General features: G+C 39.4%; 2 protein-coding genes across 18 annotated transcripts in view; one reads left to right on the forward strand and one right to left on the reverse strand.

Moving 5' to 3' along the window:
- SPATA6L (spermatogenesis associated 6 like) overlaps nucleotides 1-14,495 on the forward strand; it is a 157,602-nt gene that overhangs the window by 115,367 nt on the left and 27,740 nt on the right. For 10 of the 16 annotated variants that reach the window (XR_008509664.2, XR_008509663.2, XR_008509682.2 and 7 more), the window contains 2 exons: nucleotides 9,115-9,244; nucleotides 9,815-9,971. The gene's annotated coding sequence lies outside the window, so the exon portion shown is untranslated. Of the gene's footprint in view, nucleotides 1-6,026; nucleotides 6,151-6,973; nucleotides 7,067-9,114; nucleotides 9,245-9,814; nucleotides 9,972-14,495 lie in introns of those variants that run through there. The other 6 variants (XR_008509684.2, XR_008509688.2, XR_008509668.2 and 3 more) reach the window with 4 other exon arrangements.
- The window catches only part of SLC1A1 (solute carrier family 1 member 1), a 91,010-nt gene that overhangs the window by 34,459 nt on the left and 42,056 nt on the right, over nucleotides 1-14,495 (reverse strand). Inside the window, exon 2 of one of the 2 annotated variants that reach the window (XM_002819820.5) lies at nucleotides 6,258-6,398. The exons of the other annotated variant lie outside the window; for it this stretch is intronic. Coding sequence (XP_002819866.3) covers nucleotides 6,258-6,398 — 141 coding nt within the window. The remainder of the gene's footprint in view (nucleotides 1-6,257; nucleotides 6,399-14,495) is intronic. 2 annotated transcript variants of the gene reach the window in all.

A 14,495-nucleotide genomic window follows, 5' to 3' on the forward strand; every position in this document is an offset into this window, starting at 1 on the left:
GTAAATGAATGTTTTATTGGCACACAGTCACCCTCCATCATTTACATACGGTCTGTGGCTGCTTTCCCATGACAAACAGAGTTGGGTAGTTGGGCAAAATACACAGGGCCTGTAAAACCTAGAATATTTACTATTGGGCCCTTTATAGAAAAACCTTGCTTGAAAGGCAGCCAACTCACATATGTATTCTACATCTGGCTGTTGTTTAATAAATACTGAATATACCTAAGCTTTTATAAGGCTTTAAACTTTTTTACTTGGTTAAAAAGTAGGGCAGGTGTGGTAGCTCATTCCTGTAATCACAGCAGTTTGGGAAGCCGAGGTGGGAGGCTCACTTGAGGCCAGGAGTTTGAGACCAGCCCTGGCAATATATCAAGACCCTATTGCTACAAAAGAAAGAATTAGCCAGGCATGGTGGTATGCACCACCTGTAGTCCCAGCCACTAGGAAGGCTTAGGTGGAAGGATGGCTTGAGTCCAGGAGTTCAAGACTACAGTGAGCTATACTGGTACCACTGCATTCCAGCTTGGGCCATAGAATGAGACCCTGTCTTCCCACCCTCTCCTAACAAAAAGTAGTAGAAAACCTCTGATCCTATGGTTGAGGTCAAGCCCTAAAAATTTTGAAATCCTACATGAAAGCTGGAGTAACAATCATCTAAAAGCCTGGAGCATTTTTTTTTAAATCGTCCAAGGGTAGAGTGTTAAATTTATCTTTGGAGAAGCTCCTCAATTGTAAATCCAATCACCCAACCAGTGTCTGGTGGAAACTGAAAGTCATTGATAAACAAAATGCAAATATTTTCTCCTGATGTCTAGTGTTTAATAATGTAACTTGTCCAGGAAGCAGAATCAGTACTAGGACTCACACTCAGTGGCCTGGGGGAGAGAGGAGGGAAAGGAGGGAGTTTTCTTGGCTTGATATCTGCTTGGCTTGACATCCACTGAGCTGCAAACTGGTGCTGTTTCTTGAGGAGCTGTGTGTGCCCTTGTTTGAGCAGGCGTTTATAGGAAATCCAGAGCTGCGACATCACAGGAATGGTTAGGAACGAGCAACTCCTTGCTCTGGAGGAAGAAATGTGCACAGGAACTGGCATGGACTTGGCCCAGCCTGACCTGGACAGACTCCCAGGTTCTACAAGCAGGGTGGTTGCAATAACCCAGCAGGTACTATGGTATGGAATCTACGGAAGGCTCCTGATGGGGTCCACGAGGAAAGGCTATCCCCCTGTGGCCATGAGGGGGGTTTTCTCTGAAGTGGATATTCCACAATGGCAAGCATCCCAGGAAGAGGTCACTCCAGGTCAGGACAGGATGGCCTGTGTGATAGTGGAATTTTTCCTTCTTAGAACCTGGTGTCAGGTTCTGGGATCTGGGGTGCAGGAAAGCTTGGAACACCTTTAGAGATGAACTCCAGCCTCCTGGAGGCAAGCTGGCAGCTAAGCAGAGGGGCATCCCTGTTAAGGACCCTGGGATCCCCTTCAGGGAGCAGCTGGATGTCACCATTAGTGTTTCATCTGCTTTTGGTTGCCTTTAGCAAAGATTATGTCCTGAGTAGAAGTGTGGTCTCAGCTGCACTTTGGAGAATTAAGCTTCTGCTCCTGTCTTAGGATGGAGGAGCAAAGAGGGGAACTCCTTAGGTCTCCGGGTAGTGGCAGCCACAGCAGACACCAGGAGGCGCAGCTGTGCCCACTGGAGTGCTTCTGGCCCAGGCGGGGGTGGCAGACGCTAAAGTGGAAGAGCTGGAACCTCTTCCTGAGCAAAGTTATGAGCATCCGGGAAGGATGCTCAGGGGACATCTGGGAGTGGGACTGGAGGTGCTGTTCTGTTCCTGTGCCGGTCATAGAAGGCTCCAATCATCATAATTTAATTTTGGGAAGTATTAAAGAAAATGTGACCTGAATTTAAACTCACTGGCTGGACCAGGATTTTTCCAGAGCCACAATTCTCAGGCATATTCATAAGCTATTTCCTGTTATTTCCCTGGTGCTTTGACATAAATACGGCTTACAAGCCTAAATGTTAGCAGACCCTAAACATAGATATTCCTCAGCATGGCAGGAGCATGTTCTTCACAATGTAATTTATGGGTAGGATTCTGTTGGTACCCACAATGATTGTCTCTGAAAATGTCTTGAGTTTATATCAACTGTGCCATTTTTTTTTCTGTTTTAAAGTAAATTTGAGATATGTCATTTCATAACTCCATATGCATTTAAAAAGTAAGGACATTTTCTTACACAACTATATGCTATCATCATCTCTAACAAAATCATTAACAATTTATTGACACCATCTAATAGCCAGTCTATGTTCAAATTTCCCTGGTAAATTTGACTTCTTAACCTTATCATCACATAAAAAGGGGTTCTTCCTGTATTTAAAAAAAGCTATAAAGTATTTTTTTAATCTCACCAGAGGCTTTGATGGCAGAATTTTTTTTTCTATCTGTTAATTTGGCAAGAGAGTTTCCTTTATGCAAGAGCACAGATTATTAATCTTGGGTCTGAATTCTAGCTGTGTTTCTGCTTCTAATTTACGTATCCTTAGGGGACTCATTCAACCTTCCCCAGCTTCCCACCTGCATCCTCCTTCGGCCTAATAACTGTATACATTAAGCTACCAGCCTGCTGGATTTATGAGGGCATTTGCAATGCGAAATGGCCCTTCCTGTGTGTTTTCCATGGCCATCTTCTGGGTGGGGAGGCTGAGGACTACTTCAGGGTCTGGAGGAAGGAGCTGTGTACCAGGTAAAGGTGGCACTGAGCTGGCAGGGGAAGGGAGCAGAGATGGGGCAGAGAAGTGACCAGAGGCAAAACTGGAGGATCTCAGGGCAGACTCCATCCCCATCTCTTTCATTAAAAATACAAACCAAACAAAAGCACATGTTCAGTTGAAAATGTAAAGAAAGCACAACAGATCATGTTTTCTTACTTTCTGGATGTTAACCTTTTGGTTTTGATCACAACTTTTAAAAATGTACATACATTTTAATAAAATTTGGATTGTATACACTATCCTGTTGTATAATTTTATTTTCCCACTTTATACTGTATTGGGAATGTTCCCACATGTAATTAAATATGATTCTAAGACAAGTTTTTAATAGTTGCTTAGTATGAAAACTTGTATACTATGTATACATAGTATAAAAGATAAATTTGTATACATATGTATATAATATAAATTTGTATACATTTACGTTGCTTATAATTTATCACCATTACAAAAAAAAATGCTACCATGAATATCCTTGTACTTAGGAGTTTGAACATATCTCTGATTATTTCTTTATGATCAATTCTGAGAAACAGAATTACTGGGTGAAGAGATCAGAACATGCTCCAAACTGTTCTCCAGAAAGTTTGTTCCAATTTATTAGGTAACTGAAAGTGTATGAATGAACTTATTTTCCTATAACTGTGCCAACACTAGTCTTGTTGCTTTTCCCCTCTAATCTGACAATTTAAAACATGGATATGCCATCATTGTCCCCACCCTGCTTTGTTCATATCCCTTGAATCTTTGACTATTTCATTGCTCCAAATCAAAAGATGGGGTGGTGGTTTTGCTCGCTGCCTCTAGTTCTTGACTGGCTGCTGGGGGTTTGGTGGAGGAAAAGTGGAGAAACTACTTGACCCATGCTATAGCTTCAGAAGTAGCTGGGCTATGTCAGTGGAATGCTGAGTTGTAAATTATTTTCCTAGATTATTTGCAAAGCTGAGCTAACACACAAAACATCCAGACTGCAAAAATCTCACTAGAGGAAGTATCTGTTTCTGGCTTCTGGCCAAAGGCTATACTTCCCAGAAAAAAAACCAAACCAAAACAAAACTCACTTGTTATTCACTGCCAAGAGTGGCATATATTTTCAAACATCTGATATTACAGAATTAGATATTCATACATGTATTTTTACCTTTTCTTCTAAAACCTGTTTTATCTCGAGGTTTGGGTTTGCTGCATAATTTGGATCAATCTTCTATACTTCCCCTCATGGACACATGAGTTAAATAGTATTGCTCATCAGGTGGTTTATGCACCTTGTGCAGTTGCGTGCAAAATATAGTATATATGTACAATTGTGAAGATTTTTCTTGAAAGGAGGTCCAAAGTTTGCATTGTATTCTCAAAGGAGCCCAAGAAAAGATTAGGAATATTGGGCTGGATGGGGTGGCTCATGCCCATAATCCCAGAACTTTGGGAGGTTGAGGTGGGTGGATTGCTTGAGCCTAGAAATTCGAGACCAGCCTGGGCAACATAGCAAGACCCCATGTTTAAAAAATTTTTTTTAAAGAATCTTTGATATGGAGAAGATTCTAAGGGATTATAACTGCAATCTTTATGGCGGCCAGGCAGGTAACGTAAGAGTGAAGTGGACAAGGTATTGGGCAATCAGGAGTAGTGGAGACTATGGCATTCTCAAATGCATTTGCTCCAACTAAATGGAGTAGTTGTCTCTTGGTTTCAGACCACTGTTGATAGATGGAAATATTGGGCCAGTGTTCCCAGATCTTCATTTTTTTTTTTCAGAGAAAGCCAGAAATTTGGATATTTACATGAAATCTTTCCAATTTTAAATGCTTATGACAATTTAAACAAATAAACAAATATTACATGGGACAAATAATTGGTCTGCTGCTGTGTCAATCAGGCTGCTAGGGTTAAAAGGAACCAGGCATTTCCAAACATAATTAAATACATTCATAAAAATAATTAAATGTTCTCTTTAGGTTTCTCATAAGCTGAGAACATCAAGACCATTTAAGGACAAAGCTCCCAAGGGACTCTAGTCTGATTCGAGTTTGGCATTTGGGAAATTCAAAGGCCAAATGTGACAGCTCTTCAAGCAATGCAGTCCCTGAATGCAGCAGATCCTGACCCCCACCCTCCCTTGCTCCCACCAATGTCCAGTACTCTACCAGGGCCAGTCCCAGGCCTTTACAGTGGCAGTGGAGAAAAATGTTCTAGAAGGAGACATGTCAAGACTTCTAATTGCATGTTTACATAAAACCTTGATTTTCAAGCTAACACCACCAGCTACTGTCATGCCACGTTTTACTAATTGCCAGAGTCAAGTACAAGAAATTGTGCAATGCAGAGAAACTTATCACACCCAGACAAATGACATTTTTGTAAACCAAATTCATTTCTATCCACCTAAGGAAGCTTCCTCTTCAAAGGAGCCCTGCAATGTAATGATCAATAAGGGAAAAATCATTTCCAAATGCAACTGTGTCACAAGTTTTAAAAATACTAGGCTTTTCAAATATGGTGCACATCCATATTTAAACCCTTCTCACAGAACTTGACTGCTGGTCCCCACAGCAAATATGCAGAGCAGATACATAGCAAGTTCTGGGTTTGAGTAGAAAGTGGGTAAGGAGTACAGAGACCCTGAGGGCAGCTGCTGAGAGGCTGGGGGCAGCACAGCTGCAGTTGGGAAATAAATGAGTGAATGACTGAAAACGTGATCAAAATTGACAACCATATTTTTCCTGAAGACACTGGCTAACATTTCAGTGACCAAATATGCTTTTTTTTTTCCATGCCCCAGATAATGTTTTGTTTATATGTCTGAAAATGACATTTTCCTCCCAAGACATCATATGCTGGTCAAATGAAGATTTGAGCAGTGGTGGACAGAGCTGTAGGCACGGCATATGACAAAGCAATGCCATGTTGAGAACAGTGAAATGTTTCCACAGAAGCAAATGTAGACATTCCAAGTGGAGAGGGGTGGAGAGAGAGAGAAAGAGAGAGAGAGAGAGAAAGGCATCGAATGTATTTCAATTCTTCCCGTAATTAGAAAAGAACAGCTTAGGTGAAAGCTTTTTAAATAATCATAGAGAATGACATGGTTAGGCTTTGTGTTCCCACCCAAATCTCATCTTGAATTGTAATCCCCATAATCCCCACGTGTCAAGGGAGAGACCAGGTGGAGGTAATTGAATCATAGTGGCAGTTTCTCCCATGCTGTTCTCGTGATAGTGAGTGAGTTCTCACGAGATCTTATGCTTTTATAAGGGGCTCTTCCTGCTTCGCCTAGTCTTTCTCCTTCCTGCCACCTTGTGAAGAAGGTTGTCTTGTTTCCACTTTGCCTTCCGCCATGATTGTGAGTTTCCTGAGGCCTTCTGAGCCAGGCTGAACTGTGAGTCAATTAAATCTCTTTCCTGTATAAATTACCTAGTCTCAGGAAGTTCTTTACAGCAGTATGAAAATGGACTAAAATAGAGAACATCAGTTTTCTCAAGGTACCTGTAATCATGCTGGATATAATTAATGGCAAAATGATGAGTTTCAGCATCCGCATTAGAATTTCTCCAGGAAAAGCAAAGTAGAATTTCTCTAGAGTTGAGAGATTGCTGTGTTCTCGAACCAAGACTCCTGTGGTAATGCCTAAGGAAAACAAGAGTTGGAAAGAAGGAAGAGGAACATTATTGAGTTCTCCTGTATCTATGTCTATGGAAAAATACTCCCAAATGCACATTTTAATGGCAAGAAAAATAGTTTAGATCATTTCCCATGAGTCTGTAAAATCTAGACTGAAATTATATTTTAAAAGACAGTGAACAGAAAGTACACATTATTCAGTAAATCTATAAAAAGTATTCTATACATGAAAGCTTTGTTGTCATTTCTTCACTATCAATTACACTTATTATGACAATATCAAAGAATACTGTGAGAAAAAAAGTCATCTTAGTCAATCCAATATAACTCTTTTGCTTTCACACACCACCTTTGTCTACCTGCAGAGATATTTTACATATTTTATTTTATTATTTTTATTGAGACAGGGTCTCATTCTGTCACCCAGCCTAGAGTACAGTGGTACCATCTCAGCTCACTGCAGCCTCAACCTTCCAGGCTCAATTGATCCTCCCACCTCAGCCTCCTGAGTAGCTAGGACTATATGCACACCACCACGTCCAGCTAATTTTTGTATTTTTTTTTCTTTTTTTTTTTTTGAGAGAGAGGGTTTCATTAGGTTGCCCAGGCTGGTCTCGAACTCCTGGCCTCAAGCGATCCGCCCACCTCGACTTCCCAAAATGCTGGGATTACAGGTGTGAACCACCATGCTTAGCTATTTTACATATTTTATAGTTTACATATCAGTTTGTATTTTTCTCATATTTTTATTATAAGTACTTTTTATGGTATATTTGTATAATCTTTTCTGTTTATGCAACTTTTATAATTTTAATAGGAATATAATAGCCTATTGATTTATTTACCATATTATCAAATGACTGTTCTCTAATGTTTTGCACTATTTTCAGTTATTTCTAGATAATGATATATTCAGGTTTATCTGATTAAAAGGCTTTTTACAAAGTTTCTGATTTTGAGTACCTTGTACATGAAGGCTTATAATTATGTGAGTGTAGGGACATGTTCACTATTAAGAAATGTTACCATTCTCTGAAAGCTTTTCCTTAACAAGATGCCCATATTGAAATCCTTCATTTGTATGGATAACACAATTTAACGATGACTTTAATAACTAAAAATCACAAATTTTTATTTCTATTCTCTTCCAAGTACTTCTAATAACATCTAACTGCTTTACCCTTTCCTTCTCCCAATATACACACTCTTATTTTAAGGCAAAAAAATAAATGGGATGACTTTTGCATCTTTTTTCCTTCATCAGCCTCTGTTGGATGTCATGATACTTGGAAGTGAAATGACTAAGTGGCAGAAAGATTCAAGGAGGATATCACTGGATATGTGAACCTAAAAACTCAAGTAATTAGTTTGTGAATACCAAGACTTATTTGGGCACAATTAAAAACTCTAGGGCAATGAAAGAATATGTGAATTATGATCAGTACTAGAATTTTCATTTAAATTCAGCCATCCTTCCCATGCCCACTAGTAGACCAAATAGATGAACCTCACAAGATGCATTTTGTATACCAGCCTTATCCTTAGCTTAATTTTATTTCCCTCTTCTACCTTTGCCTTGATCTCTATTTTGAGCATGCACTACTGGATGCATTTCTGGTGATGCAGTAGTGTTTACACACTACTGCATTGTGAATACACAATTTTAAATCATTTTTGGAACAAACATATAAACATTTCCCAAATTGTAGCTAAGACAAAGATGAAACAAAACTCTATTATCAATGCTATTTGCTTTCTATTTTACAACCCTAGTGTTAGAGACTCTTGAATGGATAAGAACACCAAGAATTCAAAGTATTTTAAGTAAATTTTAAAAGCACGATATGCTCACTTCCTGCTTTATAAACTGCCTGTGTTCAGCTGTTCTATATGAACAAACCTGTATTATGCCCTAAGGATACTCTGTAATTCCCAGGACTTTAAAAAACAAATATTCTCTCTCATACTATTCAGGTTGCTTCAAGTAAATTTTTGGCTTGTATGTCAAAGAAAGCTCAGTATGTAAAAAATAAAGATGTGTCTGTGCTCAAACACTAGCCACACAAGGACTCTGCTGAATAGCAAGAGAAGCCCATGTGCCCCAATCTCAGGGCTTATATTACTAATGATTAACTGTGCCTCTAATTATCTCTATGCTAAATTAATGTAGGGTCATTAGAAAGATATGTACTTGCTATTTTTCAGCCTTTAGCCAGATACAGGATTTTTTTAAAGGGACAAATAAAAGAGTTGCCAGGTACAGTAGCTTGAAAGCAATAAAAGGTGACATGTACCCCAAGTAGGTTACTGTATTTGGCAATTACAACTTTCTATCAAGCTTGTTCTTGAAATTGAGTGCCACAAATTGTACTCCAATATTCCTTCCTTCCTTCCTCCCTCCATGTCTCTCCCTTTCCTTTCCTTTCTCCCTCCCCTCCCCTCTCCTTTCCTTTCTAAAAAGAAGAATAGAAATACCAATCTAGTGCTGGAAATGAAGTTGGGATATTCAGAGATGTGAATACACTGAGACCCTCAAATACAAGAAATGGCTAGTGAATGACCTCACCTAGGAGTTGTGCCTTGTAAATTGGTGTACTTTATCTTGGTCTCAAGCAGTTGAGAAACAGCAGATTCGGGATGAGGAAAATCACCAGAAGATTTTCCAGGTCCCAAGAAGAGTTCAGAGTCTCATAGGGCATAACCTTTCTTTACCCATTAACAGAGTCAGAATCTTGGGCTGGATTAAGGATTATGGAGAGGTCCCCAAAGCCAAAGGCTGCTAGGAAGAACTGCCCTTCTGGGAGTATGCAGGCCAGGCCCACCTGGTAAGGCCACTCCCAGAACTAAGAAAGGTGAGGATTATGAAAATAAATAATTCAAAATCTCAGCCATTGAAACTTTATTTTGAGCCTTAAGGGAATGTGATTGCGGAAACTGAGTCACATAAATAGGCAGCTGTAACCTTTGTTTCTCTGATTATAGATTAGCCTTTTCCTTACCTACATTCTTTGGTAAAGTGTTGTAAATTACTAAAGGGTGCCAGGGAAGACCCTTTCTCTCTAAGTGTGGATCTTCATTATAGACTAGCCTCCCTCTTTCCTCTGTCACACAAGGGTTCATTGTTATCACATCAACTAGGATGGAATGTTAAATACTTGCTTTTAAATTGGAAAGGAAATGAAAACAAACTGTATGGAAAAGAAAACAAACGAACTAAATTGTCACTCATAAACCAGCCTTGTATAGAAAATATTATAATCCTACTAAACTTCTTAGTTTGCTGTATAGAAGCAAGTACTTAACTTTTAACTTCGAAGCACTGACCCCATTTCTCTAGAGTCCATGTTTCTTGGATGGCCATTCCCAGCTTTTCCTTGAATAAACTCTTTAAAACTGGATTCTGATCTTTTTGATTATTTCAGGTTGACAAGATCAACAATTTCCCTGAACGGTATAGCAGGAAGGACTTCAGCAGAGCCAACAAGGAATTTCCAAAAGTAAACTAAGTACCTGGACCCCCAAAGCCCCAGCAATGGACACAGGACACCATTCTTGGGCTTCCTTCCCACCACAGACAAGGTGATTTCAAGCAGATGCTTGGGAAGCTTGGGGAGGACACTGGTATTAGGCAAGCAGGCTCAAGCCTGGTTCCACCAATTGTGAGGTGTGGAACCTGGGTCATAACTTTAACTTCTCCTATTTTCTTTCTTTTTTTTTTTTTTTGGGCATAATTTTATTTATTTATTTATTATTATACTTTAAGTTTTAGGGTACATGTGCACAATGTGCAGGTTAGTTACATATGCATACATGTGCCATGCTGGTGTGCTGCACCCATTAACTCACCATTTAGCATTAGGTATATCTCCTAATGCTATCCCTCCCCAATCCCCCCACCCCACAACAGTCCCCAGAGTGTGATGTTCCCCTACCTGGGTCCATGTGTTCTCATTGTTCAATTCCCATCTATGAGTGAGAACATGCAGTGTTTGGTTTTTTGTCCTTGCGATAGTTTACTGGGAATGATGATTTCCAATTTCATCCATGTCCCTACAAAGGACAGGAACTCATCCTTTTTTATGGCTGCATAGTATTCCATGGTGTATATGTGCCACATTTTCTTAATCCAGTCTATCATTGTTGGACATTTGGCTTGGTTGCAAGTCTTTGCTATTGTGAATAGTGCCGCAATAAACATACATGTGCATGTGTCTTTATAGCAGCATGATTTATAATCCTTTGGGTATATACCCAGTAATGGGATTGCCAGGTCAAATGGTATTTCTAGTTCAAGATCCCTGAGGAATCACCACACTGACTTCCACAATGGTTGAACTAGTTTACAGTCCCACCAACAGTGTAAAAGTGTTCCTATTTCTCCACATCCTCTCCAGCACCTGTTGTTTCCTGACTTTTTAAATGATTGCCATTCTAACTGGTGTGAGATGGTATCTCATTGTGGTTTTGATTTGCATTTGTCTGATGGCCAGTGATGATGAGCATTTTTTCATGTGTCTTTTGGCTGCATAAATGTCTTCTTTTGAGAAGTGTCTGTTCGTATCCTTCACCCGCTTTTTGATGGGGTTGTTTGTTTTTTTCTTGTAGATTTGTTTGAGTTCATTGTAGATTCTGGATATTAGCCCTTTGTCAGATGAGTAGATTGCAAAAGTTTTCTCCCATTCTGTAGGTTGCCTGTTCACTCTGATGGTAGTTTCTTTTGCTGTGCAGAAGCTCTTGAGTTTAATTAGATCCCATTTGTCAATTTTGGCTTTTTTTGCCATTGCTTTTGGTGTTTTAGACATGAAGTCCTTGCCCATGCCTATGTCCTGAATGGTATTGCCTAGGTTTTCTTCTAGGGTTTTTATGGTTTTAGGTCTAACATTGAAGTCTTTAATCCATCTTGAATTAATTTTTGTACAAGATGTAAGGAAGGGATCCAGTTTCAGCTTTCTACATATGGCTAGCCAGTTTTCCCAGCACCATTTATTAAATAGGGAATCCTTTCCCCGTTTCTTGTTTTTGTCAGGTTTGTAAAAGATCAGATGGTTGTAGATAGGTGGCATTATTTCTGAGGGCTCTGTTCTGTTCCATTGGTCTATATCTCTGTTTTGGTAACAGTATCGTGCTGTTTTGGTTACTGTAGCCTTGTAGTATAGATTGAAGTCAGGTAGCGTGATGCCTCCAGCTTTGTTCTTTTGGCTTAGGATTGACTTGGCAATGTGGGCTCTTTTTTGGTTCCATATGAACTTTAAAGTAGTTTTTTCCAATTCTGTGAAGAAAGTCATTGGTAGCTTGGTGGGGATGGCATTGAATATATAAATGACCTTGGGCAGTATGGCCATTTTCACAATATTGATTCTTCCTACCCATGAGCATGGAATGTTCTTCCATTTGTTTGTATCCTCTTTTATTTCATTGAGCAGTGGTTTGTAGTTCTCCTTGAAGAGGTCCTTCACATCCCTTGTAAGTTGGATTTCTAGGTATTTTATTCTCTTTGAAGCAATTGTGAATGGGAGTTCACTCATGATTTGGCTCTCTGTTTGTCTGTTATTGGTGTATAAGAATGCTTGTGATTTTTGCACATTGATTTTGTATCCTGAGACTTTGTTGAAGTTGCCTATCAGCTTAAGGAGATTTTGGGCTGAGACAATGGGGTTTTCTAGATATACAATCATGTCATCTGCAAACAGGGACAATTTGACTTCCTCTTTTCCTAATTGAATACCCTTGATTTCCTTCTCCTGCCTGATTGCCCTGGCCAGAACTTCCAACACTATGTTGAATAGGAGTGGTGAGAGAGGGCATCCCTGTCTTGTGCCAGTTTTCAAAGGGAATGCTTCCAGTTTTTGCCCATTCAGTATGATATTGGCTGTGGGTTTGTCATAGATAGCTCTTATTATTTTGAGATACGTCCCATCAATACCTAATTTATTGAGAGTTTTTAGCATGAAGGTTGTTGAATTTTGTCAGAGGCCTTTTCTGCATCTATTAAGATAATCATATGGTTTTTGTCATTGGTTCTGTTTATATGCTGGATTATGTTTATTGATTTGCATATGTTGAACCAGCCTTGCATCCCAGGGATGAATCCCACTAGATCATGGTGGATAAGCTTCTTGATGTGCTGCTGGATTTGGTTTGCCAGTATTTTACTGAGGATTTTTGCATCGATGTTCATCAGGGATATTGGTCTAAAGTTCTCTTTCTTTGTTGTGTCTCTGCCAGGCTTTGGTAGCAGGATGATGCTGGCCTCATGAGTTAGGGAGGATTCCCTCTTTTTCTATTGATTGGAATAGTTTCAGAAGGAATGGTAGCAGCTCCTCCTTGTACCTCTGGTAGAATTCGGCTGTGAATCCATCTGGTCCTGGACTTTTTTTGGTTGGTAAGCTATTAATTATTGCCTCAATTTCAGAGCCTGTTATTGGTCTATTCAGAGATTCAACTTCTTCCTAGTTTAGTCTTGGGAGGGTGTATGTGTCCAGGAATTTATCCATTTCTTCTAGATTTTCTGGTTTATTTGTGTGGAGGTGTTTATAGTATTCTCTGATGGTAGTCTGTATTTCTGTGGGATCGGTGGTGATATTCCCTTTATCATTTTTTTATTGCATCTATTTGATTCTTCTCTCTTTTCTTCTTTATTAGTCTTGCTAGCAGTCTATCAATTTTGTTGATCTTTTCAAAAAACCATTTCCTGGATTCATTGATTTGTTGAAGGGTTTTTTTGTGCCTCTATTTCCTTCAGTTCTGCTCTGATCTTAGTTATTTCTTGCCTTCTGCTAGCTTTTGAATGTGTTCGCTTTTGCTTCTCTAGTTCTTTTAATTGTGATGTTAGGGTGTCAATTTTAGATCTTTCCTGCTTTCTCTTGTGGGCATTTAGTGGTATAAATTTCCCTCTACACACTGCTTTGAATGTGTCCCAGAGATTCTGGTATGTTGTGTCTTTGTTCTCATTGGTTTCAAAGAACATCTTTATTTCTGCCTTCATTTCGTTATGTACCCAGTAGTCATTCAGGAGCAGGTTGTTCAGTTTCCAAGTAGTTGAGTGGTTTTGAGTGAGTTTCTTAATCCTGAGTTCTAGTTTGATTGCACTGTGGTCTCAGAGACAGTTTGTTATAATTTCTGTTCTTTTACATTTGCTGAGGAGTGCTTTACTTCCAACTATGTGGTCAATTTTGGAATAGGTGTGGTGCTGAGAAGAATGTATATTCTGTTGATTTGTGGTGGAGAGTTCTGTAGATATCTATTAGGTCCGCTTGGTGCAGAGCTGAGTTCACTTCCTGGATATCCTTGTTAACTTTCTGTCTCGTTGATCTGTCTAATGTTGACAGTGGGGTGTTAAAGTCTCCCATTATTATTGTGTGGGAGTCTAAGTCTCTTTCTAGGTCACTCAGGACTTGCTTTATGAATCTGGGTGCTCCTGTATTGGGTGCATATATATTTAGGATAGTTAGCTCTTCTTGTTGAATTGATCCCTTTACCATTATGTAATGGCCTTCTTTGTCTCTTTTGATCTTTGTTGGTTTAAAGTCTGTTTTATCAGAGACTAGGATTGCAACCCCTGCCTTTTTTTGTTTTCCCTTTGCTTGGTAGATCTTCCTCCATCCCTTTATTTTGAGCCTATGTGTGTCTCTGACCATGAGATGGGTTTCCTGAATACAGCACACTGATGGTTCTTGACTCTTTATCCAGTTTGCCAGTCTGTCTTTTAATTGGAGCATTTAGTCCATTTACATTTAAGGTTAATATTGTTATGTGTGAATTTGATCCTGTCATTATGATGTTAGCTGGTTATTTTGCCCGTTAGTTGATGCAGTTTCTTCCTAGCCTCGATGGTCTTTACAATTTGGCATGTTTTTGCAGTGGCTGGCACCGGTTGTTCCTTTCCATGTTTAGTGCTTCTTTCAGGAGCTCTTGTAAGGCAGGCCTAGTGGTGACAAAATCTCTCAGCGTTTGCTTGTCTGTAAAGTATTTTATTTCTCTTTCACTTTTGAAGCTTAGTTTGGCTGGATATGAAATTCTGGGTTGAAAATTATTTTCTTTAAGAATGTTGAATATTGGCCCCCACTCTCTTCTGGCTTGCAGAGTTTCTGCCGAGAGATCCGC

The sequence above is a fragment of the Pongo abelii genome, chromosome 13, assembly GCF_028885655.2.
Source record: "Pongo abelii isolate AG06213 chromosome 13, NHGRI_mPonAbe1-v2.0_pri, whole genome shotgun sequence".
Classification (NCBI taxonomy): domain Eukaryota; kingdom Metazoa; phylum Chordata; class Mammalia; order Primates; family Hominidae; genus Pongo; species Pongo abelii.